This window comes from Podarcis muralis, chromosome 11 (genome assembly GCF_964188315.1).
Source record: "Podarcis muralis chromosome 11, rPodMur119.hap1.1, whole genome shotgun sequence".
Classification (NCBI taxonomy): Eukaryota; Metazoa; Chordata; class Lepidosauria; order Squamata; family Lacertidae; genus Podarcis; species Podarcis muralis.
In genome coordinates this window covers 33,005,135-33,032,463 of record NC_135665.1, presented here as the reverse complement: position 1 = coordinate 33,032,463, position 27,329 = coordinate 33,005,135, and the positions used below count along the sequence as shown (strand labels likewise).

Genomic DNA, 27,329 nt, shown 5'->3' with positions numbered 1-27,329 from the left:
CAGAGGGTTCTTTCCCTCCCTCAACAGCTCATGTCTGTTAAGACTATATTGTTGCTTATATAAAATCTCTCTTCAATTTTCAGCAAAAACGGAACTTCACAGTGAAGGAATTCATCACCCAATGTAAAGCAAACAGACCTCTTAAGAAATGCCCATTGTAAACTGGCACTGGTTTCATATTCCTCCAGAAAATATCGGTTCTCTTTCCAGTGCCAACAGTCACATTTACAAACTTGTTTTGCTTATATCTCACATACACAAGGATTTTTTCATGGCATCTACTGCTGCTAATAAGAGTTCTTAGCAGTGTGTATATCCAGCAGTGACCAATGTCACTGCTGCTTACCCAGACAGAGCTGGCGAGGTCCCAGGTTGTGGCAGTCTCACCAGGGCACCCTGTGTGGCTTCCACCTTACTGCTGTGCTCCCCTGCCCCAGGTGCATCCAGGTAAGCAGCAATGATACCAGTGTCATGAGCGTGACTCCAGGGCTCCATCCCATGGCACTACTGTGTATATCCTCTCATCAGAAATTAACTGGCAGATGAGAGAGTGTCATGCCACATCAAGTCTCCTGTGAGATACTGATCCATGGGGCTACTTTATCACTAGTAATAATATTTATCACCTGAAGGAGCATCTCCACCCCCATTGTTCTGCCTGGACACTGAGGTCCAGCTCCAAGGGCCTTCTGGCCGTTCCCTCGCTGTGAGAAGCCAAGTTACAGGGAACCAGGCAGAGGGCCTTCTCGGTAGTGGCACCCGCCCTGTGGAACGCCCTCCCACCAGATGTCAAAGAGAAGAACAACTACCAGACTTTTGGAAGACATCTGAAGGCAGCCCTCTTTAGGGAAGCTTTTAATGTTTAACAGACCACTGTATTTTATTTTTAATTTTTTTAGACCACTGTATTTTAATACTTTGTTGGAAGCCACCCAGAGTGGCTGGGGAAACTCAGCCAGATGGACGAGGTATAAATTATATATTCTATTCTAATAATAATAATCATCAGGGATAGAACTGCCACCCTACTGAGTCTTTGAGAGTGTCGGCATGACACATGAAGAAAAAAAGTATGACTGTACTATGGTGAACACGCTGCTGAGAGAGAGTTGCCCTCTGGTTCAAGGATCACTCTCAGTTAGATCAGCCACATTTGTCAGGCATGGCCAATGAGAAAGAAGAGCAAATTGCAGTTTTTGCAAGTTATGAGCCTTAGAACATGCTAACTTGGCAACAAATCCCATGGAAATAAGTGAGACTTGATTTCAGATACATAGAACATGGATGCATTATGAAAGAGAGCATGAGATTGTAAACTCACTGAGCTATCTTACAGACTTCATATATCCATTACAATCTACACCAGTGGTTTTAAATTTCCTGTCTTCAGGGAACCCTTTCTACACTGATTTATTTATCTCCTATGTGTTTGTCAAGGAACCTCTGCACACTGAAGAAATATGCAGCATATTCCAGAATGTGAACTCAGTTTACACAGGTTATAAACTGGGTTTACAGTGGATTTCACTAGAGCCCTGCGTGCACTGAGAGTGCCCCGCCTACTGAACAAGCGAAACTCTTCTTTGGCTGATGGTAGAAAAGATTGGTAGTGCTGAGCAAATACATGTCAGTGAAACCTGTTACTCACCATCTCATTGTTGACTTTTCAGGAATTACAGGCTCCTAGATGGAAATCTAAATATGAGGGTTTTGTCCACATGGTTTCAGGGGTGGACTTCGGTAATATGGTGCCCTGAGTGAGGACAAAATTCAGTGCCTCCCCTAAATATTTATTATTTTCACAATAATTCCTTATTTATTTATTATAATTTTGCAACCCCCTCAGCACCTCCCACGCCGCCCTAAATCCAGCGCTGCCTCTTCCTTTTTCTCCTTTGCCTTAATTTATGACTTCTAGGGCTTATCCAACAACTGTATCCCTTGGTTTCAAATCCTGCTTTGTAGACAGAGATTAAACTACAGTTTTCCAGATTGGATACACCAGGAAGCTGCAATTTAATAACCGTGACAGAACCGTTAAAGTTCAGTGGATGAGGATGCAGCACTCAGGCACCATGGTTTCTTAGAACAAGCATGTTTCCTCTAAACTAGACCATTATCTCCGTAATGCTTACAACAACTCCATACAGTGGATCAGTCATATTCTCAGAATGTTGCAGAACTGGACATAGAAGCACTGAGATTGAAGTGTGCTGAAAATTACTTTAGTGAATTGATGGCCAAAGTGAATTTGACATGGCAACTTCCTGGCTTACACGTCACACTCGTAATATACACATTTCCCCCTAACATGATGTATTAATGTACATTATTTTCATTAATATATGCATTTTTATGTATACTTTCTTCTAATATATCCATTTTGATAAGCATTGTGTTGTTGGCAAACTGCATCACAGAATTAAGAGAAGTGAGTATCTCATTGAATAATTATGTTTCATTTCATGCAGTGATGTGAGAAGTGTGAATTAGGCAATTTCTCATTAAAAATAAAATAAATAAAAATTGAATTTCTCCCCCATCTCTAGATAACTGTATGGGAGCATCAAAACTGTTCAGTAGAGTGAGTTGCTGTGAGTTTCCAAAATGTTTGAAGGGGATGTGGGAATGTCTGTGTGTTGTGTCTTTGTGTCTGCGTTTGTGTAATTAAGGAGAGAACTGCTGAGATGGAGGTTCTAGAAGGGAGAGAAATGAAATATTTCAGGGAAGCAGGGAATCTGAACTATGAAGTAGCAGCCATGGACTTGGTAGAAAGGAGTGGATTGGTGAGGACAGGAAAGGGTGAAGCTTTGTGAGAATACCAGAGAAATAAAAGATTGATTGGCTGGAGGTAACAAAAAGGGTGAGCGATGGTCTGGAAGGAAGAGAGAAGCATGATTTATGTGAAAGACGAGAGAGAATGGAAATGAAGAAACAAGAAAGACCGATGTACAGGGGATGGGAAAGGTTTGCAATACTCTGTATAACAAGGGATGGGAATTGAGGAGGCAGTCATAGAGAAGAAAACACAAGATGTTAAAGTGCTACAATTAAGCAAATGCATTAAAAGTACAGTGGTACCTCAGGTTACAAAGTACAGTGGTACCTCAAGGTCCGTTCTTAACCCGAAACTATTCTTAACCTGAGGCACACTTTCGCTAATGGGGCCTCCCGCTGCCACCACACCGCCGGTGTGTGATTTCCGTTCTCATCCTGGGGCAAAGTTCTCAACCCGAGGTACTACTTCTGAGTTAGCAGAGTTTGTAACCCGAAGTGTTTCTAACCCAAGGTACCACTGCACAACCAATGAGAATGTGGTGCCAGGGGATTGGGATGGACAAATAAAACCTTAAGTAATAAAATGTTATCCTGAAATCATTAAAAAGCCCAGATAATTTCACACCAGATGCTAAAGCCTTCAGAGTCCCAAAGCAAATAGGTAAAACTTTTTTTAAAAAAGTCTGTTCACTGCCTTTATAGTTTTGTCTAAACTAGTAAGGGCAACACTCAGAGTCTCCAAATGTATATTTTGATTCACTCTTAAGTGGGAGGAATGATTTTGTTAGCAATTTCAGTAATAACTATTATTATTTAGAAGGTCAAAAAGTTAATCTGTGATGATTATTTTTTGCTCTGCCATGTCTAATACCTGAATTTGCTGTGAAAACCCTGTCAGATAAGCAAAGGATATCAAATCTCTATTTTCTGAAAAACCTGGGAGTCAAGGGCACATAGTCCCACTGCAGTTTTCCTCTGACATTTGATAGCAAGTACTCTGTGTTATTAGCTCCAGCAGAATCCATTGAAGATGAATAATAAATAAAATAGCTTTTAAAATAAAAGGATGCACATTGCCAGAGTGTGTTGTAGGGAGCAGTCATATTTGGATCTTGAGAACAGAAAACACACTTAGTTCCCTAACCCCTCCATGCAGTTCCCACATTTATACTTTACAAGCGAAATTGTGTCTAATTATCCTACTCTGACCAAGGCCATGCTTCTAAGCTGCTCAGTTCGAATAGGCTAAGAATTGAAACTTCATTTTAGAAAGAAGCAGAACATTAGTTTATAGGCTGATCACCACACATGTGCTCAGCATCACTGTGAAGCAAAGAAGACTCAACCACATACCAGATGCCAATATGTGGCAAAAAAGCAGTATGGATTCTGTTAAAGCAAAGGTCAGCAATTTTTTTCAGCAGGGGACCGGACTATATTTTGGAGGGGGGAAAAATGAATTCCTATGCCCCACAAATAACCCAGAGATGCATTTTAAATAAAAGGACACATTCTACTCATGTAAAAACACGCTGATTCCCAGACCATCTGCAGGCCAGATTTAGAAGGCGATTGGGCCGGATCCGGCACCAGGGCCTTAGTTTGCCTACCCATGTGTTAAAGTCTGTTAAACAATCACAGAGATGAGAAAAGAAAAAGAAAGAAAGAAAGAAAGAAAGGAAGAAAGAAAGAAAGAAAGAAAGAAAGAAAGAAAGAAAGGAGAGAGAGAGAGAAAGAAAGAAAGAAAGAAAGAAAGAAAGAAAGAAAGGAGAGAGAGAGAGAGAGAAAGAAAGAAAGAAAGAAAGAAAGAAAGAAAGAAAGAAAGAAAGAAAGAAAGAAAGAAAATCCCGCCTTAAATCCTGTAGTATGAAAAGATAAATATCATTTTCTTGGGAGAACAGTTTGCTCAATTTGGGTTAGCATTGCAGTATATGTGAATGAGATCAATGTCAAACAATGCTGGATACCTTAGAAGAAGATGATTTCTGGTTTTCTCTGGGATAGGGTTTTCTTTTTTGCATTTCCCTGGCGCATTTAAATATTTAAAAGACAGCAATTCTTTATTCTGCACTAAGACATGTACTCAAGCTACTTTTGTGTGTGAAGCTGCCTGCCTCTTCAGCTTTTGTTTTCTTGCTTCATTGTACTAGCAACAGTGATGCTAATTATCAAGTAAAACAATATAATTACACTGAAGTTTTCCCCCCTCCTTTCCCCTAATGTAAAGATTCTACCCCCCAAAAAAACACCCACACACGCTGCAAAACTATTTCCTCTGACCCTGAAACAGTGCTGAATCCAGAGTGACCTCTGCACTCTGTATTTCAGTCTGAATATAGAAAATCACATCCTTTCAAGTTAGTAAGCTATTTTAGCTGCCAGCAAGCCATATGGAAGAAACAGTACTCAAGGCATTTTGTCTCTCTTTTGTGTGATTATCGCTTAACCATTTGAATCTACCAAAATGATTGTCAACGTGTTCCTGCAGCTTTTGCTTTTTTGGTAGAAAGAGCCTGAAACCTTTGTTGACACAAATCTATGAATGGCCACAACTTCACGGCCACCAAACTCACTACTGCACATCCTGTCACAAAGCATAGTTGCCACATATTATTTACTGGCCAGGCTGAGTGGTTGAAGAACTAGCATATTAGCTAAGGTAAAAGGTAAAGGACTCCTGGATAGTTAAGTCCAGTCAAAGGCGTCTATGGGGTGCAGCGCTCATCTCACTTCAGGCTGAGGGAGCCGGTGTTTGTCCACAGACAGCTTTCTGGGTCATGTGGCCAGCATGACTAAACAGCTTCTTGTGGAACGGAACACTGTGACGGAAACCAGAGCGCACGCCATTTAGCTTCCCTAGTACTCAGATTGCTGAGCAAACTCTGAACCTTCAAACAGTGTGCTACCCATGCATTCCCTAAGCCTTAAGCATGGTGTCTGGTCAGTCAAAGAGACAGCATGGTTGGTACGGTTATCACAGGGAAGGAAAGCACAAACTTCTTCTTCTTTATGGGACTGCTTTGTGCACTTTTGGATTTGCATTAAAGCATAAAACCAAGAGTGCAGGAAGCCACCAAGCAGACAGGCACTTAAATTCTGGCTCCACTGAAATCAGCAGCAAAACTCCCAGAGATCGTTACATTGAAATAAGTATTTCTCAAAGACGGTTAAGGCTGGTTAGGGTGACCCACCTATCTGTTTACATCTTTACTTAAAAGTACTGCCATAAGATTGCAGAGTAAATCAATGGCAGCAAACAAGAAATACAATGCATTTGGGAATCAATGCTCTTCTGGGTTTTCCTTTTCGTTATTTGCAAAGCAACAAAATATTCATTTCAAACCACACTGAACAATACATTAAGGCCAAATGTGTAAAAGGCCTGGTTTACTTTGCACCGTAAGATTTTTACATGATGTTTAACTTGCACTCACATTAGAAAACCTATTGGATGGCTATCTAGTGACCTACCTATCTCTCTAATGTCAATCCATCGTTTTAAGAAGGTGATGGCTTGTATTATTATGCTTGACAGTAAGAAAGGTTTTCTGCACTGAATGGAAGTGACTTCTTTATAAATATAAAATGGAAGCAAAATTGATTAAGGAACTCAAACAGTGACTCAAATAGTATATTGCTTTGTCCTGTATTCCACAGTTTTGTGAGTTGTAGAAAGAAATACATGTAGCTATTTCAGCTGAATGTCATCAAGTAATTGACATGAAGGAAACAAAGTCAGTATGAAACTTGCATGGCAAAGTATAGGTGGGGGGGAATTGCAAGAGGTGTATTCTTACCTCAACAATATCTGAATTCGTTCGACTCTCGTGTGGCTCATTGTACTCTGTATACTTCAGCAACACCTTGTCCATATCAGTGCTGGCGTACTGAAACAGTTTGTTGGTGCTATTGAAGATTATTAGAGCAATCTCACAGTCACAGAGAACACTCAACTCATAAGCCTTCTTCATTAACCCAAATTTCCTCTTCGTAAATGTCACCTGAAAAAAAAGAAAGAAAGAAAGGGAGAAGTCAGGTCCGTCTCTTTTGCTTTTCATGAAATGTTACCTTGCAGTTGATATAATTTCTGGGCTTGAACAAATTCAGGAGGGAAGTGAAACAGCCAACCTAAATATAGTACCAACAAATAATATAAATATCTCTGACGTTTAAGTAACTGAGGAAAGACATATGAACAATGCTTAATGCTCAAGAAAGGCGAGAAGCATAATGATTAATCTGGGCTGGGTGTCTCTGCTCTTATTTACAAGCTCAAAACACTGGCATTAGAACCCTCTGCGTAATAAGGCAATTCAGCATACTTGGTTGCCAATACACAAACTGTTTCATGCATTTTCAGACTCATGAACTTTTGCTTCTCACTTACTAAAATTTGCTACCTTGAGTGTAGTCCTCGCAATAGCAATATTTTAAAGGTACTCTCTTCTGAGGGAAGAGCAGACTCCTTTACATATGCCGCCAATCTGACTCCATGTTAGCTTTGAGAAACCCTCAAATATACAAAGGATAATGCTTTCATTTTATTATTTATATTTCATTTAGAGATATTTACGTTTCATATATTGTAACATTCTATTATTTATATTTATTTTGTTTTTTAAAAAACTTGTATCTGTTTTAATTTATGTCGTGAGCTATTGAGTCCTGAACTGGGAGAGGCAGAATATCAACAAACAAACAATTCTGCTTAACATCTTCCAACGTCAGCAAATATTAATAAAGAAGCTAATATAAGCACTTATGATCCAGGCATATATATGCACTTGTACATTAAATTAAAAATGAAGTAGCAATGAACTAGAGCCCTGTACTCTTCTTCCACCCTATCTTTCCAATTTCTTCCTCCTAATTTTTGTCTCTGCCTGAGACAATAAAAAATGAGTTTACTAGTTATGATACTGTTGAAGTAAAATAACCAGAGCTTGCCAAATTCATGCCATTTAAAAAAATTAATAATCTTATAATAGCTGTTTTGAAAAGGGGATCCATTTATAGATACAGGGATACACAACAAGGGCCAATTCACATTTGATATTTAGAGCACAAGTACAAAAATGTAGGAATATAGAAAGCTGCCTTATACCGTGTCAGAACATTGGACCATATAGCTCAGTATCACCTCTAATGTAGGTCTGGTTTGCACATATGATAAACCATGGTTTATTAAACTATGGCTTATTAAACCATGGCTTAGAGTTGGGTATGAACTTAACTTAGCAACTGAACTATGTTTTATTAACTATGATTAAAGGTTGTTTGTTAATCATGTTTCGTAAGCAGCTTATAAACCTTAGTTCATGTAAACCATAGCTGAGCATTAAGTGTGAACCTGGACCCCCTTCTTAGCTAAGAAACTGTCATTGCTACAGAGCCGTGCTTGAAGAGTAGCAAAAAAAATTCAAACTACTCTCAAGGCTCAGCTGCTCTTGCTGGAGCTTTTAACCACTCTGTGATGTAATAAGCCAAGGTTGAAGTGATCATCTGCTAGACAACTCAGCTTTAACTATTGTTTATTAAATTATAATTAAAATTAGCTATAATTAATGTTAACTACGGTTTAGTACTATGTGTGAACCAGAGCACTGATTGACAGGGGGCCATCAAGAGCCTCAAATAGGGGCCTTTCTCAGTCCAAACTGGATATCCTCTCCCTGTACACATCACAACAGTGGAGAATTCTGCATCCTACTTAGGACAGGGAGAACAGAAATAGTGCCCAGAGAAATGATCATGGCAACTGCATTTCTTTGTACATTAATTTTTTGTTGCTCTATCTTGTATTGCCTTAACAGGAGGAAGACGTGCACATAAAAACTGGATAACTTTATTGCCTATTTTAAAGTGACCCTGTCCACAATAAAAACAACAAGGCGCTCTTCAATATAAAACAGTATGTTCACTCTTTCTTCATATAGTATTGCTTGTTTGTGAGATAAAGTCCCCTGCAAGTTTCTACAGCAATTTGCCAAATCAAAGTCAGCTATAGTAAAAATCATAGCACTACAGTGCACACGGGGCAAGGCTACTTAATGATATGCTAGTTACTATCAGCTCTTTAATGCTATAAGTAAAAGTACCTCTGCACATGGATCTCTGCTAGACGTAAAAGACTCTACTGTACATGGCTCACAAAGCTGTCGTTTTATCTTCTTACATGCCTAATGCAGGCTAATGCTAACAGCAGCCCCAGTCTGCCATGAAATCTCGGCCGGTCATGCCATGGAAAACGTGACATTAAGTCTGTCTAATCCCACCAGCTAGTCCATCTAAAAGAAATGTGGCCAGATGCCAATTCGCTGCACATTTATTTTCCACATCAAAACCCAAATGATGTTCTGTGTTGCCATCTCAATCTTCCTGCTCCCATTACAAAATTATTTTTTACCAAAGGGTTGCAGCACCAGGATGGTACTCTCTCTCTCTTTCTCTGCCCCCTTTCAGGGGTGGTTTGAGCCACCATCTAGTCAAACCTGGACAGCTGGATTGAACCCAGTTTACAGCTACTAACTATCCAACAATTTTGATGGACTGCAACATACGACAGCTATTATCTATTTGCCAATATGTATGCAGCAGTGTTGGAGTCCAGTAGCAAATGATCCGAGAACAGGTTTGAACAACTGAACAGTCGTTCAATACAGTGGCGTAGCGTGGGGGGTGCAGGGGGGGCCGGCCGCACCGGGCGCAACATCTGGGGTTAGGGCAAATCCATGGGTTAGGGGGCGCAAATCCACAGGTTAGGGGGCGCAAATCCACGGGTTAGGGGGCGCAAATTACTTGCCTTGCCCCGGGTGCTGACAACCCACGCTACGCCGCTGGTTCAATAGTGGGACTGAATAGGCTTAACTGGGCTGTGAACTGGGCTACCTGATGACCACAGCTTCCTTAGAAAATATGCTGGGCTTGAAGAAAGCAAATATCCATGTGCTTCTATCCTTACCCCAACCCCAACCCCTAGTCCATCTTTTCTTTTCGTTTCTACAATGACTGACTGCAAAGGGTGACATGCAGTTTTGTAAAAATGAGAATCTGGTGGTGTAGCTTGCCATGCAGGAGAAAAGCTGCTCATCCGATAATCACTTATGTTGTAGGTATTAGAAGTACATAGATCCCTACAGCGGTTAAGAAGGAAAAAAATTGGGCCACATATAAAGATTTGTTAATAGAAGTTGAAAATGAGGTAAAATTAAAGTCTTCTGAAGAGTTGAAAGGAAAATTGACTGATTGGTTGCAATATCATCAATTGCACAATGTTTTTAAGGATGATGTTAAAAATAATGGCTTTGCAAATACTAAGTCAAAACTGGAGACCGAGTTGTTAGAATGTAAAGGTAAAATTTTGTCAAAGATGTATAATCTATTGTTAGAATGGCATACTAAAGATGAACAAGTTAAGATGGTTATGATAAAATGGGCTAAGGATTTTGGATATAATATTCAATTAGAGGCTTGGGAAAAGCTATGGAAAAAAGGAATTAAATTCACTGCATGTACAGCCTTAAAGGAAAATATAATGAAGATGATGTACAGATGGTATTTGAGACCAACTAAATTAGCAAAAATGTATAGGACAAGTGATAATATGTGCTGGAAATGTAAAGAAAAAGAAGGGAATTTTGACTTTATGTGGTGGACTTGTTCCAAGGTTAAAGCTTACTGGGACATGATATATAATGAGCTTAAAAAAATGTTTTAAGATACATTTCATAAAAAAGAAGCTTTTTTTGTTGGGTATAATAGAATAAATTCCCAAGAATGACTATAATATATTTCTCTATGCTACAACAGCTGCGAGGACTCTTTTAGCCCAGAAATGGGAGCAACAAGAAGTACCAACATTAGAAGAATGGCAAACTAAAATGATTGAATATGCAGAACTAGCAAGACTGACCAGGAAAACCCGAGAGTAGTTTGAAAAAGACTGGAGTAAATTTTTATTATATTTGAAAGAACATTGTAAATGCTAGACAATACTAACAGGACTGACTTAAAGGGTTTTTTGGTGTGTGTTTTTGCAAAGTAGAGGTAGAAACCTGTTTACAATTTATATATATATATATATATATATATATATATATATATATATATATATATATGAATAAAAGTAGGTAAACGGGGGATTTGAAATGCTAAAGAAATTATGTAAGGATGTAAGAAAGTAGTTAGGGGGAAGGGGGGAAGTCGAAGACTCGTGAGAGTCAAAATATATGTGATGATAAGAGAAAATGTTAACTGTTTGGTTTTAAAAATGAAATTCAATAAATATTCTATGAAAAAAGTACATGGATCCCTTATCTTTCCTTCTGTGTGTTTTTTTAAACTGAACACAAGCACAGTCTCTACAACCCCATTGTTGTGTAAACATGCTGAATTTTACGTTTATCTAACTGTATGAGTGTACACAGGAAGGCAGATTGTACGCATGTTGAATGTAAGATATGAACCCTAAAGTGTGGTTTAAATGGTTCACTAGTCTGTATTAAATGATCTAGACAAAGCACCTGAACTCATGAAGGCAAGCTAACTTATACAACTGGAATTGATAAAAATGCTTAAGTATGCATGCATGATGGTGTGGAGGCAGTCAAACCATCATTTTGAACCCATCAGACCTGGTAACTTTGAACTTCATGCTGTTTTAAGACTGTCTCTGCTTCACAGGAAATGGCAATACATGACTTGAGTACAGCCCAGGACATGGAATGAGTAGGATGCACGAACCCCACATACTGTGCTGCATCTCAAGCTATTTTCAATCAGACTTGCAGACCACAGCACTGGAGGAGGAGTGTCTGCATATAGTATGGTTTCTGTTGCAGAGAAACCTCAGAATTTACAGCTTCTCACCATCAAAGTACACTTTGGGACAGAAATATCTTTAAGGCCACTGTTTGTGTTTACAGTTAGGTCCTCCTGAACATTTAGGAGACCACATAAATATGCTACACAGCACATACTAATTTTCATAAGACGTGTCACAGACCATTGCAAATGATTTCTTTTCATCACAATTAAAAAGATGAAATGAATAAAAGTTTTGTTTAATTTTTTTTCTTTAAAATGTAATCTTAATTGCTCATTGATTCATTATCATCTTCTCTAAATGTATTATATCATGATGCTACCATTGTTCACAGAGAGATAAAACTGTTTTTATGCATCACGGTTTCTAAAGTGAAAGAGAAATTTCACAATTCTTTTAAAATATGCCACTCATTTAGAGTTAAAAACTTAAAGACATTTTTGCACTTAACACAATATCATCATAAATCATTAATATCTCATACTTTTACAATAACTTGTCATACAAATGAATCTATTCTTTTAGTAACAGTTGAAAGTTCAAAGACTTCAGAAACTATTTGGAACATCTTGAAAGGTATTTAAGAATGAATTTTCTTTTTTCCCATTATTCATACTTTAAAAACAAAAGTATATTATCTTTTGAATGCACATTACATTAATAATAAAATTTAAAAATCAATATTAAATTTTTAAAAGTTGTAGAATTGGTCTCCAGTCTACTCAATTAGCTATTCAGCTAATTATAATTAGCTGATAAGCATAGATTGAGATGGCAGACATTGACTTTAATTTGGGAAAACTTTGCTGAGTATATAGTTTTCATGAATTATTAAAACATGTCGTCTCTTTGTCTCAGCCCATGTTTGAGAATATGGATCTAGCTCATGAAAGTTTTCATTTGTTAGACTAATGTGCACACACAAAAACCTTGCAATGGGGTCGCCAAAGTGTTGTTGGACTACAGCTGCCATAATCCTTGACTATTAGTCAAGCCCACTGGGGCCAATGAGAGATGTAGTCCAACAACCTCTGTAGGGTACCGTGTTGGCTATCCCTACCCTACTGGCTACACTAAATTTTCTGTAAGTTTGTTCACATTACTCAGCACCATACACAACTATATACAAAATTGGAAGCAGCCGATCTGTATGTACAGGTCTAAACTTAGACATGATGGTGCTTAAACAAAACAGTGAAATGCATTGGATCCTAGAGGAATGAGTCTTACTCAGTGGATGACCTACTGTCTGCACAAAGGATGGATGTGGTCTGTGTGCTATGCTGAAATGTTTTTCAATCATTCTCTATCCCCACATTTTTTATCATTCTCTACCAACAGATGAGAAAAGAAATTACATGTGTCCATTATCAAAGGGGTGAGGGGCAGGGGATTGCTGTATTTACCATACATTCAAGTTTGACAAGGGATGTTTGTGGATGCCCTTTTTTTCATTCCACAAATCATCTATCCAGTGGTCTGCACTCTGCAGCCTTCATGGGTACTGTCTTTCCTGAAAACCCCATAATATCCTCAGTTGAGCTTCGGTCTGAGGAAGAAATAATTTGAGAAACAGGAGTACGGGTTGCAGCTCAGCATTAGTATATACATATAAATATAGTTCTGCAGTGAGACTCTTCGTAAGGGCATCCACAAAGAAGCTCTCTAAATATCTGAAGAGCGTCTACAGGCAACGTAGTGCAATCTGATCTTCAGAAAACAGTTTAGCCAGGAGGGTAGCCAGGTCGTCTGAGGTTCACACCCTGAGATTCTGAAGGCAGAGCATGGAGCCTCAAAAGTAGGACCCAGTTCCTACTCTGGAGAAGCAACTACTTTTTCTGATTTCCATCTCTGGTGCAAGTTATTGCCCTATTTCCAAGTGTTGTTGATTATTCCTCTATTATGCCACTTCCATACAGAGTCAAAAGGTACTGAGAGTTGAAGAATATGACAGGGAGAAGGGTCTGATTGTAACAAAAAAATTGCCTAAGTTCTTACCCAGAAGACCCATGAGAAATAAGTTAACATGCTTGTGCCTTCTTCTTTTGCAGAAAGCCAGAACTGAGGCAACTGCAAGGAAAGTTTAAAAAAGGTCAGGCTCAAGTTTGAATTTGCTACATTGTGGGTGTGTATCATTTCTTGGGATTTGAAAACTGATAGGGGTATTTTTGTCTGTGCACCCATGTCAGAATGAGTGTGTTCACTTTCCTGTTTGCCTGCATGCTTGGGTTTGTGGTCCTGTAAGTGGTTCCTCTGCCTCTCTCTCTCTCTCTCTTTTGCTCCCCCCCCTTTGTGATTGAATCATGGATAGAAGATGCAATTAGGGTATGAAGCAAAACAGTTCCCCCATCACTGCAAAATAATGGGAGATGCTGCACTTGTGGAATGTCAAGTCTTCATTTAAGTATACCTTATCCCATTTTGGTATGACTGGGCCCATTACAGTCCCAGAATGGCTCAGAGCTTCAAGAACCATCCAACTTTCACCAGTATGAGAAACATAGCCTTAGACTGAATCAGCCTATGTAGCTTGACATTGTCTACACTGACTGGCACCAGCTGTGCAGGATTTCAGACACGGTTATCTCTCAGTCTTCCTGGAGATACAGGAGGCTGAACCTGGAACATTCTGCAAAATTTCTACCACTGACCAACAGCCCTATATCATTTCTATTGCTTCTTGCTTTAGTCAACTATTTCTGCTTACTTCATGTTTTCTATTCGCTAATCCACTTTTCAGTCTCCCTCAATTAGCAACCCAAATTCTGGCCACTCTTCCTGAAGCACCATTCTGCTGCAACATCTCCTGTGCTCCAGAACATTCCAGTGCACTTAATCAGGCCTTCCAAAAGTGCCCTTCACTTCCACTGTGAGCACTGGTCTTTCTGGAAGAATGTCAATGCTGCCAAGAAAACACACACAACTAACATGGGCTCAGATACTGAAGAAAATTTTGAAGCTGTCCAGGCCTGTAGGTTACCCTGTAGCAACAACTTGAGTAGAAGGATCTGCTTTGAACACAGAATGTCTCAAATTCAGTTCCCTGTATCTCCAGATAGATCTGCTGAATCCCCAGGGAGCAAGTTAGGCCAATGCTCCGACATGGCTCAATACAACTTCTAATGTTCCTAAAGATGAATTTCAAATTAAAAGTATTCTCATAGAGCACTTTGTTATTCTACCACTCAGAATTAATATCAGTCTACACATTACATTATGCTCAAGGCTTCCCTGTGTTGACTGCCATAACAAGGGTTGTATTGTCTAGTGTGGTTTGCCGCACGGATCATCAGGATTTTGTGGAGTCTTTCTGCACAAGCAACAGATGCTGCTAAGAACATCTGGTACTGGCATAAAAACTCCCCATGCATTCCAGAGGATCCGAGTAGCAACAATGGTGAGGATACAGCAATGGTGAGGATAATCATCGGGTAGAAATCTGCTACACATGAATAAAGGAACGTGTAAACCAGCTCTTACTTGGAGAGCAAAACAGGTGCTAGGCAACCTCCAAGTATATGACACGTCACTAAGTTTCAACTGAGTCCCTCCTTACTCTGCCACCAGGCACGACAAAATAGAAAAGACAACTAAAACTTCACAGCTCACTAACACTCAAAACACGCAAAAGGAATTCACATGACAGTCATTGGTTATAAGACATCACTGCATCTGGCCGGCTGTAGATAGTTGAAAACACCCTCGGTCTTCTAATAATGCTACTGAAATGGCACAAAACCAACTGAAGTAAACCCCCAACATCCTTTTTTAAAAGGCAACTTCAGAAAGGGGAATTTGTAGCTACGAAGCCACTGTGTGTGTGTGTGTGTGTGTGTGTGCGCGCGCGCGCTAAAATTACCTCTACCTGCAACTTGCCTTCATCAAATCCTCTCTCTTCTACCCTTGACTTATTTTTCTTTCTTCTGCAGGGTTCCAGATACATTAACCCTTTTTCTCTGACTCGGAAAGTGTAAGCAAGTAAATGATGAAAGCAATGGGGAGGACAGCAGCTTGCTCACTGGGGCTCTCTAGCTAGAGAGCAAGGCAAAGCAATGACAAGGAGGAGCTGAAGATATGGACAACGGAGCTGGGGAGTCCCACTAAGAAGAAGGGAACATGATAAGAGAGGGGAACCACACTAAGGATCTATTGCCAGCTGCACCCCCTGAAAACAACAACACTACAGAGCATTCACATGACCATCTGAGCTTGTGGTTTTTAAAAGTTCATTCTCATTCATGCTGCTGGCCTGCTACAATCTAAGTTGATCATAGACAAACCACCCTAGCTTTTTGAGCAGTTGGGATGACATGCAAAAAGCCAGTCTGTCTTCACTTTACACATGGTGTGCAGCTTTCAAGTTCCTGGCTCAACCTTGGGCTGCATCAGTGAAAAACAGCGCAGGCAAGCATGGGCTCAAGTGGTCATGAATGAGTCCTTAGTCCTTAAATAGCACTGGTGGAAGATGGCCCTAGTGAAAGTGAACAGGACTAGAACTTGTTGAAATATAAATCTGTACACAAACTGCAATATGATCCTATGCGTACGGTAATTGCAGACAGAGATCAAGTAGCATTTTGCTTTGTAGTGAATGAAGCTTCCCTGTTTTGCAGGCAGGCCCCCCTCACGTATAACTTTGTAAAACATAACAAATTTGACTTCTTCCACCTAGAAGCCACCCCAACAATTTGTGGTAGCAAAAAAGGAACAGCACTTGGCCATTGTTTATGTTTATCTAAAATTACAGATGACATACCGTGCCACTCCTAGCTTTAATTGGCTCTGTGTAGGAGCAAAAATTACTGGTGAAAGGTAAAAGCCACAAATCTACCCACTTTGTCATCTGCTCTTGTGGTGATAGGGAATGATACAGGGTGTAGTTGTTGTTGTCGTCATTGCCCCTCCTCTGCCCCCACTCCCCGAACTATTCCTGTCTCTCCTTTTAGTAAGCTGCCAGAATAATTTTGACCATCCCATAATAACAGTGCTGATGTCCACCAAGTGTGTGGAGGGAGAAGGGACTCACTGTGACCTTTTAAATCCTTTTTCACTCTACAAACTAGAGCCATTATACCATGGCATTTCTATAGAGACATAAGCGTACGATGTGTAGGTAGGAATTATGTCTGCTAAATACTTTGCATATTTAAATAAAACTTCTTTGCTTTAAAATAATTTTATAAGGATTACAAAAGACTTTGAAGGGCCAGTTTAACATTGCTTGCCATGCTGCACTGGATCTGGACTAACAGCGCAGTCCTAACCATGTCTACAATTCCTGCTAGATTCAATGGGTCTTACTCTCAGGTAAGTGGAATTAGGATTGCAGGCTGAGTTATTTGCATTTCATTCCCATGACAATCAGCAGGATTTAAACTTAATCCAGGATGACTAACTTTTCACATAGATTTCAACAAGCCCCAAGTGTGACTAATCCATTCTGGATCCAACTCTTTACTGTTGTTCAACAACACTTTCTTTTTCCATTCCTTATCTATTTCTATATATTTCCCCACCAAAGCCAGAAAGTCTCTTTACTCCAGGATATCACATTTTTGCATGTGTTTGCTAAAAAAGCATCCAAAGCAGTTAAGCACAATTAGCTTTCATAAAAAGCTGTACATGACTTTCTGCAGTAATGAGATTCCCAAGTTTGCATCTCCTTGTGTGTGTCTGTGTTTTCAAATCATGATTTAACAAAGGCTCCTTTTCTACCAGCTTTATGGTTACACTCCATAGCAGTGATGGGCCGAAGAATCATTGAAGGATTCCCCCCTGACAAATCCTCCTTTGTGTAACGACTGGGCAGGACCCATTAAATGAAAGGATCGTTAAAAAGAGCAGCCAGGCACACTTCATCAGCCTGCTGCCATGTTCTTTTAATCCTTCTGGATAATTCACAGGGACAAGACAGCACTGAGGCAGGCTGCGAAGAGAACCATTGTCACCAGCACAAGCATGCTGATCCCTAGCTGCCTGAGAGATGCTGTAAAGCTGTGGCTGTAATATATCGCACACATACCCCACCTTGCAAGCAGCCAATTGACAAGTTTGCTAAGTATTAAGACGTACACTGATTTAGTGTCACTGACTTCAATGGAAATGAATGGACTCAGAACTAAATACCGTATGCCAGTTCAACTGCGCAATGGATTACACAGGCAGCGTTCAAAACTCCCATTGTTCTAGGTGCATTTTGCGACTGGGAATTTCATTAGCGAGAGCAATTTCTGAGCTCTGGGCGCAGTACTGCGCCTAAGATTTCAGATTAAAACTGCCACTGCTGGTGCTGAGAGTGTGGGAGGAGAAATTCCTGCCTGCTCAACTTCCAGGAGATTACTGCAGCACCAAGCAAGCTGATAGATTCTGCCTCTCAGTTGGCCTTACAGAAAGACAGCATTTTGAGGGACCCTCATAAGAATATTAAGGTGGTGGGCAGGGGAAGCATGGCTTTGTTTTTTGTTTTTGCAGTCTTCATACTAGACCATGGGAAAAATGAACATCGGTTTTAAGCTGAAGTTCATTCATTTTCAGCTTTGTATTTGTGTTATAAAAAAAAGTGCACCTAGACATTCCATTGTGGCACCCATAACCTAGGTTTAAGGTGTCATTTAGCTCCTAGCTTTCATATTCCTATCTCAGTTTCTAACACTGTAGACAGGATGTGATAAAGCAGAACAGTCTAGAACATAATAGAAAGGGTCTTCTCTCTTTCTGTCTCATTAGAATAGTAGCAAACTAATAATGGAGCATGGAGTTAACCAAACTGTTCAAATTGCACCCTCTATCTAGTAAAAAACAAAACAAAAACCCAGTACATGTCCTAAGTTTTCAAATACAGGATTGCTGATCTCTGTTATGACACTTGCCTTCAAGAGTATCAGGAAGAGGTAGTTCACAGGTATGTTAATTAACAGGTGTTTTAAGAATCCAGAATTTAAAAGGTTTAGAAGTATTTCATATCTCTTGTTCTCCCATATTCTAAAACAATTCTTTCTTTCTTTCTTTCTTTCTTTCTTTCTTTCTTTCTTTCTTTCTTTCTTTCTCTCTTTCTCTCTTTCTCTCTTTCTCTCTTTCTCTCTATCTCTATCTCTATCTCTATCTCTATCATCTCTATCTCTATCTCTATCTCTATCTTTATCTCCCCCCTCCCTTCTACCCCATGCTGGTTAGATGAGCATAAGCCAGAATAGCAGCTGCATTTTGTGGTTATGCACTGCAAGATGGAAGGACTCCGAGTTGCTTTCCTTTCCTCATGCTGTCTCATACCAACACATACTGGCAACTGGCAATCATACATGCATGAAAAGTTAGGTGGTCAAAAGAGATACCAAATTGAACATGAATCGTGAATCTTGTGGGGTTTGAAATTGCACCTTGGAGAACTGTATGTTATAAAGTTCTAAGGAGAACATTTCATTTGCAATAGAATTCACCCGGCTTAACATTACACACACGCTGCAAATGAGCTTGTATGCTGCACACCCTCATAAGCAATGAGGGTGTCATTTTAGCCGTATATTACATTTTGGCAAATACAAATAAATGTTTGGGGTGAAAACATGTTTACTAGTTAAAACAAAGCTAAAATGTTCATGAGGTAAAGGTCAGAGAATATTTCATTCCCTACTGAGCAAATGGTCAGGAAGCACATTTGTCTCCATTTCCTGTCAAAACAGGAAGAGTGCAACTTCTTCCTCCACACAATGACTTTAGTTTTGCTTCCCACCTCCAGCTCTTACTCCCTCAGGGCCTTCCAAATGAATTTTAGAAGTGATCATTTCTTTTGCCTGTGTCTGTGACAACTCACTGACTTGGCTTGCTTTTTACTTTGTCTACTTGATAATACTAACAATTAAAAGCAGTGAGATCTAAATATATCATTTGAAGCTAGTTCATCTAAATTGTGCTCCAATATAGTTTAGTAGTACTGCACAAACAGCATAGAGCCACGATGTTCATAATCTGTTTAGAAATTGCCTTCAAAATCTGTTTCATCACACACACACACACACACACACACACACACACACAATCATGAATAATACTTTGTGTTATAGGAGCATTAAAAAAAAAAAATCAAACTGGGATCCCAGACAATAAAAGTAAACATGACTTCAGGTGTGATTATGTGTGATTCCCAACGTAATTAATTGGAATAAAATATGTCCTTAGGCTGAAGAAGCAAACATTGCTTTCTACTTTGAGAAAGAAATGGAATTTGTTCTTAAAAGTAGAACATTTTGTTCACAGCTATCAGGAAGAAAATAAGTCTTGGTACAAATAATAGCAAGAATACAAGCTTATAGGAATCAATGCTTAGTTCACATTTTTATGACTTGGGAGTATGAACTGTGGTGTTAGCTTTCATAGGGAAGATTTCATTTAATGCACGAAGCAGACAGTGAAAAAGATGGGCTGTGTGTGCACACATGCTTGTAAACTGGAATTAAAAATGAGCACACAATTGAAGCAGAGACACCATCTATCAAATCAACATAAATGACATTCAGTTAAGAAGCCCATAGATGAAGATGGATTCTGCCTCCCCCGCAAACACTTGCAGGCTTGTGCTCGATTTGCATGACACAGCATACATGAGATCATTTCTGTTTGTAGTGACCTAGCCTATTGAGTTCATGATTCAAACCAGAAGAAAGTGTGTCAGATCTGTTAATTCATTAACAGATGAATTCATTCAGCATACTTTATCTGTCTCTTAAACTCCCCCCTGAAGTATAGGTCACAAATGGAATGCCATGGAAGACTGAATCCCCCCCCCCCAAGTTTCCCTTGTCCATTTCTAATGTCCAATCCGTTCATAAATACAATTTTAAAAAGGACATGTTGAATGTTCACCACATTCAAACCACAGAAGGGCACTGATGGTAGGTGATGGAAAAGGTGTACATATATGAACTAAGGCTGTGGCTCAATTAAAGATATCTTCTTCACATGACTTTTAATTGTTTAGCTCATATATCATATCTTGATTTGGTTCCCTATAAATAAAAAAATAGGAAGAAAATAGTTCCCATTCTTTATTTTTAGATGATCCCCATGTGTGTCAGAAGAGACGCCATATTTGAAGAGCATTCTAATGCACGTAGGAGAGCTGGGGCAACATCTCAGTCAAGAAGATGGCTGCCACCCACTATGTTTTTGATCTTCCTATAATAAAAAATAATGCTCAGGGGGAAGGGACTCTGCTGCCTGATTCATAAGGCCATATTTTCAGTGAGTAAAGGGATTTTAATGGATGACGCTACCAAAACTCTAGAAGGCGTATTGTGGGGCCACAGGCTGCTGCAGAACTCTAGAGGTCCACCACTAGAGGCCTTCCTGATGCAGCCGTGTAAAGACCCACCACCACCACAGAAATGGGGTATTGTAGAGAAGTGATCAGGGGGAAACCAAAGATCTGCAGATTTCTAAGTCCCTTTGGTTCCCCTGATATAGTGCCAAAATCAGCTCAAAGCTATACTAGAACTGGAGCTGCCAAATTAAATCCCCTCCATTTGAGTCAACGGGAGGGGTAAGGGGGAAAGGGTAATATATAGCTGTCAACCCCTCTCTGTCAACCCCTCTCCGTTTTGGATCTCCTGTCACCCCACCATAGAATTGCTTTGCCAATCAACTAAAAACACTGCAGGGGTAGTATAACTACGCAATACTGTAATTTATATCATTCAGTCCTATATGTGTGGAAAGAGTTGGCAGCAGAGTTTGTTGTAGGATTTTGTTTTGGGGTCAACGTTTCACTGCAGTGTTGAAAATCTCTTCCCCATGAAAGCTCAAGCTACATTAAATGAGTTAAGGTAACTCTTCTGAGAAAAATATTCTAAATATCTACTGATTGTATTTTAACTCACAAGTCTTGCTCCAGTTGATATATTTCTGTTACATGTTTCCCTTCCTAACAGCAAAAACAAAGTTGCACGAAACTTTATTGTATTGTATTTTTAATTTTGTGATTTTAAACAGTTTCGTGAGTTGCTGGGTACCATCTTGCAACTTTGTACTCCTGTGCTTAGCTACACGAAGCAGGAATATACAAAAAGAAACAGTATCTTCATTGTGAAGGAATAAAATTATATTAAGGGTGAAATGTATGGAAAAGACAATCTCCTTCTCTGTGTTGTGAGCCAGAAGAAGTCTAGCAGTGCCATCTTATGCATGCCTACTTGGATATAAATCCTACTCAGTTCTGTAACACTTACTCCCAGGTCAGTGTGAATAGGACAATAGGCCAAATCTTTGTTTTCCTGGATATTATGCCACTTCTCACTTGCAAACAAGGAGGGGACCAAGATGATTAAGGAAACCAAGCCTTATGAGGAACAGTTGAGGGAGTTGGGTATGTTTAGCCTGAAAAAGACGAGATATGATAGCCATCTTCAAATATATAAAGGGCTGATGCATGGAAGATGGAACAAGGTTGTTTCTTCCTCTCCACAGGGTAGGACCTGAACCAATGATTCAAGTTACAAGAAAGGAGATTCCAAGTGAACATCAGAAATAACTTTCTCACGGTAGAAGCTGTTCAGCTGTGGAATGGACTCCCTTGGAAGGTGGTGGGCTCTCATTCCTTGGAGGTTTTTAAGCAGAGGTTGGATGGCCATTTGTTATGTTTGATTTAGCTGAGATTCATGTATTGCAAAGGGTTGGACTAGCTTAAACTCTCCTTCCTATCTGCCAGTCCCCCACCTCCCAGAAGGTTCTTCTAGCCCCTAATAGGGATGAGTGAATCAGAAAATTTCTCTTTCTTTCTGTTCCTGCTCATTTTTCTCTACATTTCCATGTCATTTTCTGATTTTTTAAAAAAGTGAAAATACATTGATATTTTAGTGTACATTTATTTTAAGAGCCAAATTTTTAATGCAGTTTTGCTTAATATATACATTTTTTGCAAGCAATTCCCCCTGATACGATGCATCTCTGTAGGTTGTTTTCACAAGTGTTGGCATCTTTGTACACATTACTTGGCTGGAGAACTGTGATGAACTGGAGGAGTGTGAATTTCAAAGGATGGCTGTGTTTCAGTTCTCATATTGTTTTGGAAAATGCAGACTAGGTATATTTGCCTATAAATGCAAACAGGATTAAATTTATTTCTTACCCATTGCCCCTACATTAGTGTACTGTGGGGAAAAATACAGAGTTGGATATCTTTGATTTGTCTTTACATTTCACATATTACACTCCTTACCTGGACATCCCCTTCTACACCTTCTGGCAAAAATAAGCTAAAACAATAGCAAGTTTTGTGGGTTGCATTCAACTAATTTCAAAGCTAAGTCCATCAATTTCAGTGAGTTCTGAGTATTACATAGCTGGCTTCAAATCAGTGTTACTTCGAAACACAGATATACTCAAAAGCAAGGGTTGCAGAACCCTGCAAATTTTACTTCAGTGAACTATCAAATCACACTAGAATATTTTTAGCATTACTAAAAATCTGCCACAGCATATGATTTTAGGGTTCTTTAAATACACCTGAGGTCTTGAGAATCTCAGCTTCTATTTTAAAACTAGTCAAACAATTCTAACATTGTTAAGTTGTAGAGAGGGAAGATTGAGAACACAACCTTGAATGTGTGACATGCAGTCACAAAGGGAAAATGGCAAGCATAGTTTAATGCCATAATTGTAAATCGGTTTCATGAGTTCATCTTGCAACTGCAGGGCTAGCTTAAGAGGAAAGACAAATCCTGATGTCTTCCAGGTCAGGATTTTCACTCTTTCTACTAAATCATTGAAATCTAGAGCACATTCACTGAGCCATTATGGATGCAAAGTTCAAGCCTCGTTGATTTCAAGAGGAAAAAACAAGTCTTTCTGAAATTCACCATGGAAGTGACCAGGACTTATGCTTAGCTTTGAATGAATCGTGTCTTCTGTATATTCTTCTCACAGTAAGTGAAGAGTGACATAGCGCAGTTGTAGAACATCTCTTTTGCATGCGGAATGCCCAAGATTCAACTCCTAGCATCTCCAGATATGACTGGGAATGTCCCTTCTCTGAAAACCTGCCATTCAGTTAGGTAGGTGAATTTGGTATGAGGACGCTTCCTATGTTGAGGACATGGCCATTTCCCCTTCCCCTTACGCTTGCAATCCTTCCCGGTGCTCTTCTTCTGTAAAGAATGTGAAACTTTCCCTTATAGTGCCCAAAGAGTAAGATTATATTGTAGTTCATTTCAAGACTTCTAACTGTATCTTACTGTCTACAGTCTACAGATCAAACACGTAGATCCTAAAACTGTGCAATCTAAAATGACCAACTGTGGGTTTGATCCTGAGGAAGTTAGTTAAAATGAAACAAGCTAGTCATGACTAAAAGCTCATCCATTGGTCCGAGAGGTTTTCCACTTGCCCTGTGCTTTCTATAAACAAGTCAGAAGGATTCTCTGTTTGCCACACCGCTTTCCCCGGGAAAACCAGCTCTTTACCGCTGAACCGGGGCAAATGTCAGTTCACGGAAAACCTGATTGAAGTTTGCTCAGATTCAGATGCAAATAGCATGCTTCCCCAGAGAAAAGTGGCAGGGCAAGCGAAAGTGTGGACAAGCCCTTAGCCCCATTGATTTTAATGGGACTAAAGGGTGGTTAACTTAGTCTCGTGCAATACCTTGTGCAAATCTAACTGCTTTGGAAAGCCAATTCCATAAACAGAAATCATGCCCAAACCCATTGATTCAATATGAATGAGTTAAATGATTGTGCTAAACCTTGGCGGAAAGGTGATTAACAGGCCAATGGACCTTCACATTCTGGGAAGTAAGAGTGTTCTATTTCTTGATAAAATAACACTTGAATAAAATAATAGCTTCCGAACTATTGTCCATATTTTAAATATCAAAAATCAAAATAAGCTTCTTTTTTGCCAAATATTAATCCCCTCAACAATTAATTTAATTTAATTTAATTTAGGCATTTTATTTTTTTTACACAAACTGGCAATATGCTCATGGACAAAACAACTGATGTCTAAATGCTTAATGCTGCTCACTATTCCATTTTTAATTTAAATTCTAAGCTATAAACAATTAAAGCAAATATGGTGGCTTGGTATTGACAGAATCATTGCTTTCTGGCTTGGCCCAGGGCAACAAGTAACCTACAGGGAAAACTCAGAATGCATCAATCATAAATATTATCATTGTTTGCTTTATATGAAACTTGATTTTCTGCCACGAAGAGGGCAAGTTATGCCTGCACTGCAGCGTTTTAAATTTCATACAAGGCTTGCTTGAAAATTAGAACAATAAATTATTTCTATGTTGGGTTCTTTCTACAAGGGGGATGTGGCTCATCAGCTAGCGGAGGGCCATGCACGCAAGCTGGCTTCCAGCTACACAAGTTGCCCTTGTTGGATTGAAATCTAAGAACACAACAAGGTGAAACATGCAAGGAGCCCCAACACAGATAGCTGGGATGTGGGACTCTACACACGGCTTCCAGTGAGAACTCTGCATACAGAGCTCAGCACACAGCTGGCACAGATTGGATGTGCATCGAAATGTACATAGACATCAGCACTGCGCAGAGCAGATGGGAGGACATCTTCTCATCAGTTTTATAATAAAAAGGGGAATGTGCATCCCTCGGGGATAATTCATATAGCTATTACCTGCCTGTTGCTGGTAGTCAGCAACACCTTGTTACCCACAGTTTTCTCCGGATCAGAGCCTTTTAAAGCCTTAACAGTAAAGTATGAGTGTGTTTTACGGCGACATCTGCACTATAAAAGAACGGTTTAACATGCAGTTATCATGACCTATCCTATAATATTTTGGGAAGGTTTGGTTAGAGTAAAAATAATTATAACACACATGCACAAACCACTTCTTGAATAGGTAAGCTACAATGTGATTTGCTTGTTTGCTTGTCTCGCTTTTGTTGTTGTTGTTATTTCTGTACTTTTCTTGCTCTGTACATTGGATTGTCTAAGCAAACACCTTTCTACTATAAGGTTGACTCTGGTTTAAAGGGGAAGTAACAAACTTTTCTTAAAGTCTTAATTCAATTTTATGGTTGTCATATAGGTGTCAGATTTATTGGTAGTATTTCAGGACTGAAATTCTGCCTGAAAATTTTATGACTAAAAACCCTAGTCCATGACAGATTTTTGACAGGGGGGATACAAAGAAAAATAATAAAATTTGCTTGATCAGGTCCACAACATACCCCCTTGAGCTTTTCTGGTTTATAAAATAAATATTGAAATTGCAATTGGCAACAGTCTCAATCTAAGCAAAGTTAGTTTTGGAATTATAGTAGTTTGCAATTGATAGAAAGGAGCTGATCTTACACAACAATTCAGGTGTCACAGTGATATATCCTCAACAGAAGGATCTTGCATTATATTAAAACTAGAGAATGTTTTTTTAAAGTGTATAACATGCAACAATATGCATAAAAATATTGAAGCTTCACAGACAATAGCATGTGAATATTACTGTAAATGTCAGATATATGATGCAGATGTGATGTTTTCGAGCCCTTTAAAAAATTAACCCCAAAGCACAGATCTGACTTATGCCATGATGTGACTGTGAAGTGCAAAGAGGATTATTTTGCAACCTACCTGCCTGTTACGTTCATCCATAATCCTTGTGATCTGAATCTTTTTTCTCCCCATAGTCCCCGTTTTTCTTCTCTCGTTCGTTCCTACACTCGTGTATTTTCTTCTTATCTTTCCTTCCTCTTTCCTGTTTCCTCAAACCAAGAATCCTTCTTCAGCACTTACGCGATTCAATTCACAGACCCCTGCATCCGTTCCTGCTAAGTACACAAAAGAAATGAAGTGTTAGGGAGTTATTTGGACATAATCTTTATAGAACGATGCTACTGTGATATCTTACCAACTGGCTTAAGTGTGGTTTTGAATGCAGAACTGCTAAATAAGCAATAAAGTCAGAAATGATTAGGCATTATTATTAGTAATTGCGCTAAACTGGATTTTTGTTTTGTTTTGTAGCTATGGCACCTCAATCCTACAGACAGTTATTCAGAAGTAAGAGATGCTCTTTCAGTGGGGAACATACATCTTAGGCTCTGGATATAAGCGCTGAAGAAAGCTTTTAAGACATCACTAAAACAATTAAAGTGCATGCACTCATACTTCTCATAGATGCAAATTTTCTCTATTCTGTAAGACTTCCTTGGAAATATGAAAAATTACCTAAATCAGGGAGTTAATGAACCTTTCCATACCTGTGCAAGCTAAGTAATCAAGCTAATTCACTTTTGAAGGAAAACAGAAGAGGTGATAATGTTTCTTATTATGCAAACTAGGCTAGACCATTATTAAAGTACTATTTGATATATGAGAAATGTCAGCCAAATCTAAATCCTTTAACCTTATATTCCATTTTTTAAAAGAAAGAGAATGACTGCAGATGAAATAGTTCAAGAGAAAAATACCCCTTTAGCTCTATCATATTGAAAAGTGAGCTTTTGCTTTTTTTTACAGACTAAATATATTTGTATATATTTCCACCTACAATAAGTGTAATAATTGGTGCAGTTGTTAATATAATCCACGCATCTACCATTCCTTCACACATAAGGGCAAAAAACTAATCACATCATAAAGAGTCATAACTGCAAAAGAAAGCTCATAAACACATGACAATGTGTTCCTAATATTCTTCCACACAAAAAATAAACCAGAACTGTTGCAAAACATTACATAAAAAGCAAATCAAAAGCTGGAAAAATAA

At 39.1% G+C, this 27,329-nt stretch overlaps 1 protein-coding gene across 16 annotated transcripts in view; it reads right to left on the bottom strand.

Moving 5' to 3' along the window:
* MEF2C (myocyte enhancer factor 2C) overlaps nt 1-27,329 on the bottom strand; it is a 172,987-nt gene that overhangs the window by 71,950 nt on the left and 73,708 nt on the right. For 12 of the 16 annotated variants that reach the window (XM_028749307.2, XM_028749312.2, XM_028749309.2 and 9 more), the window contains 2 exons: nt 26,192-26,388; nt 6,576-6,779 (listed from right to left, as the gene is read on the bottom strand). In XM_028749307.2, the coding sequence (XP_028605140.1) occupies nt 6,576-6,779; nt 26,192-26,245 (258 nt within the window). In that variant the 5' untranslated portion in view covers nt 26,246-26,388. The remainder of the gene's footprint in view (nt 1-6,575; nt 6,780-26,191; nt 26,389-27,329) is intronic. The other 4 variants (XM_028749301.2, XM_028749304.2, XM_077936231.1 and 1 more) reach the window with 1 other exon arrangement.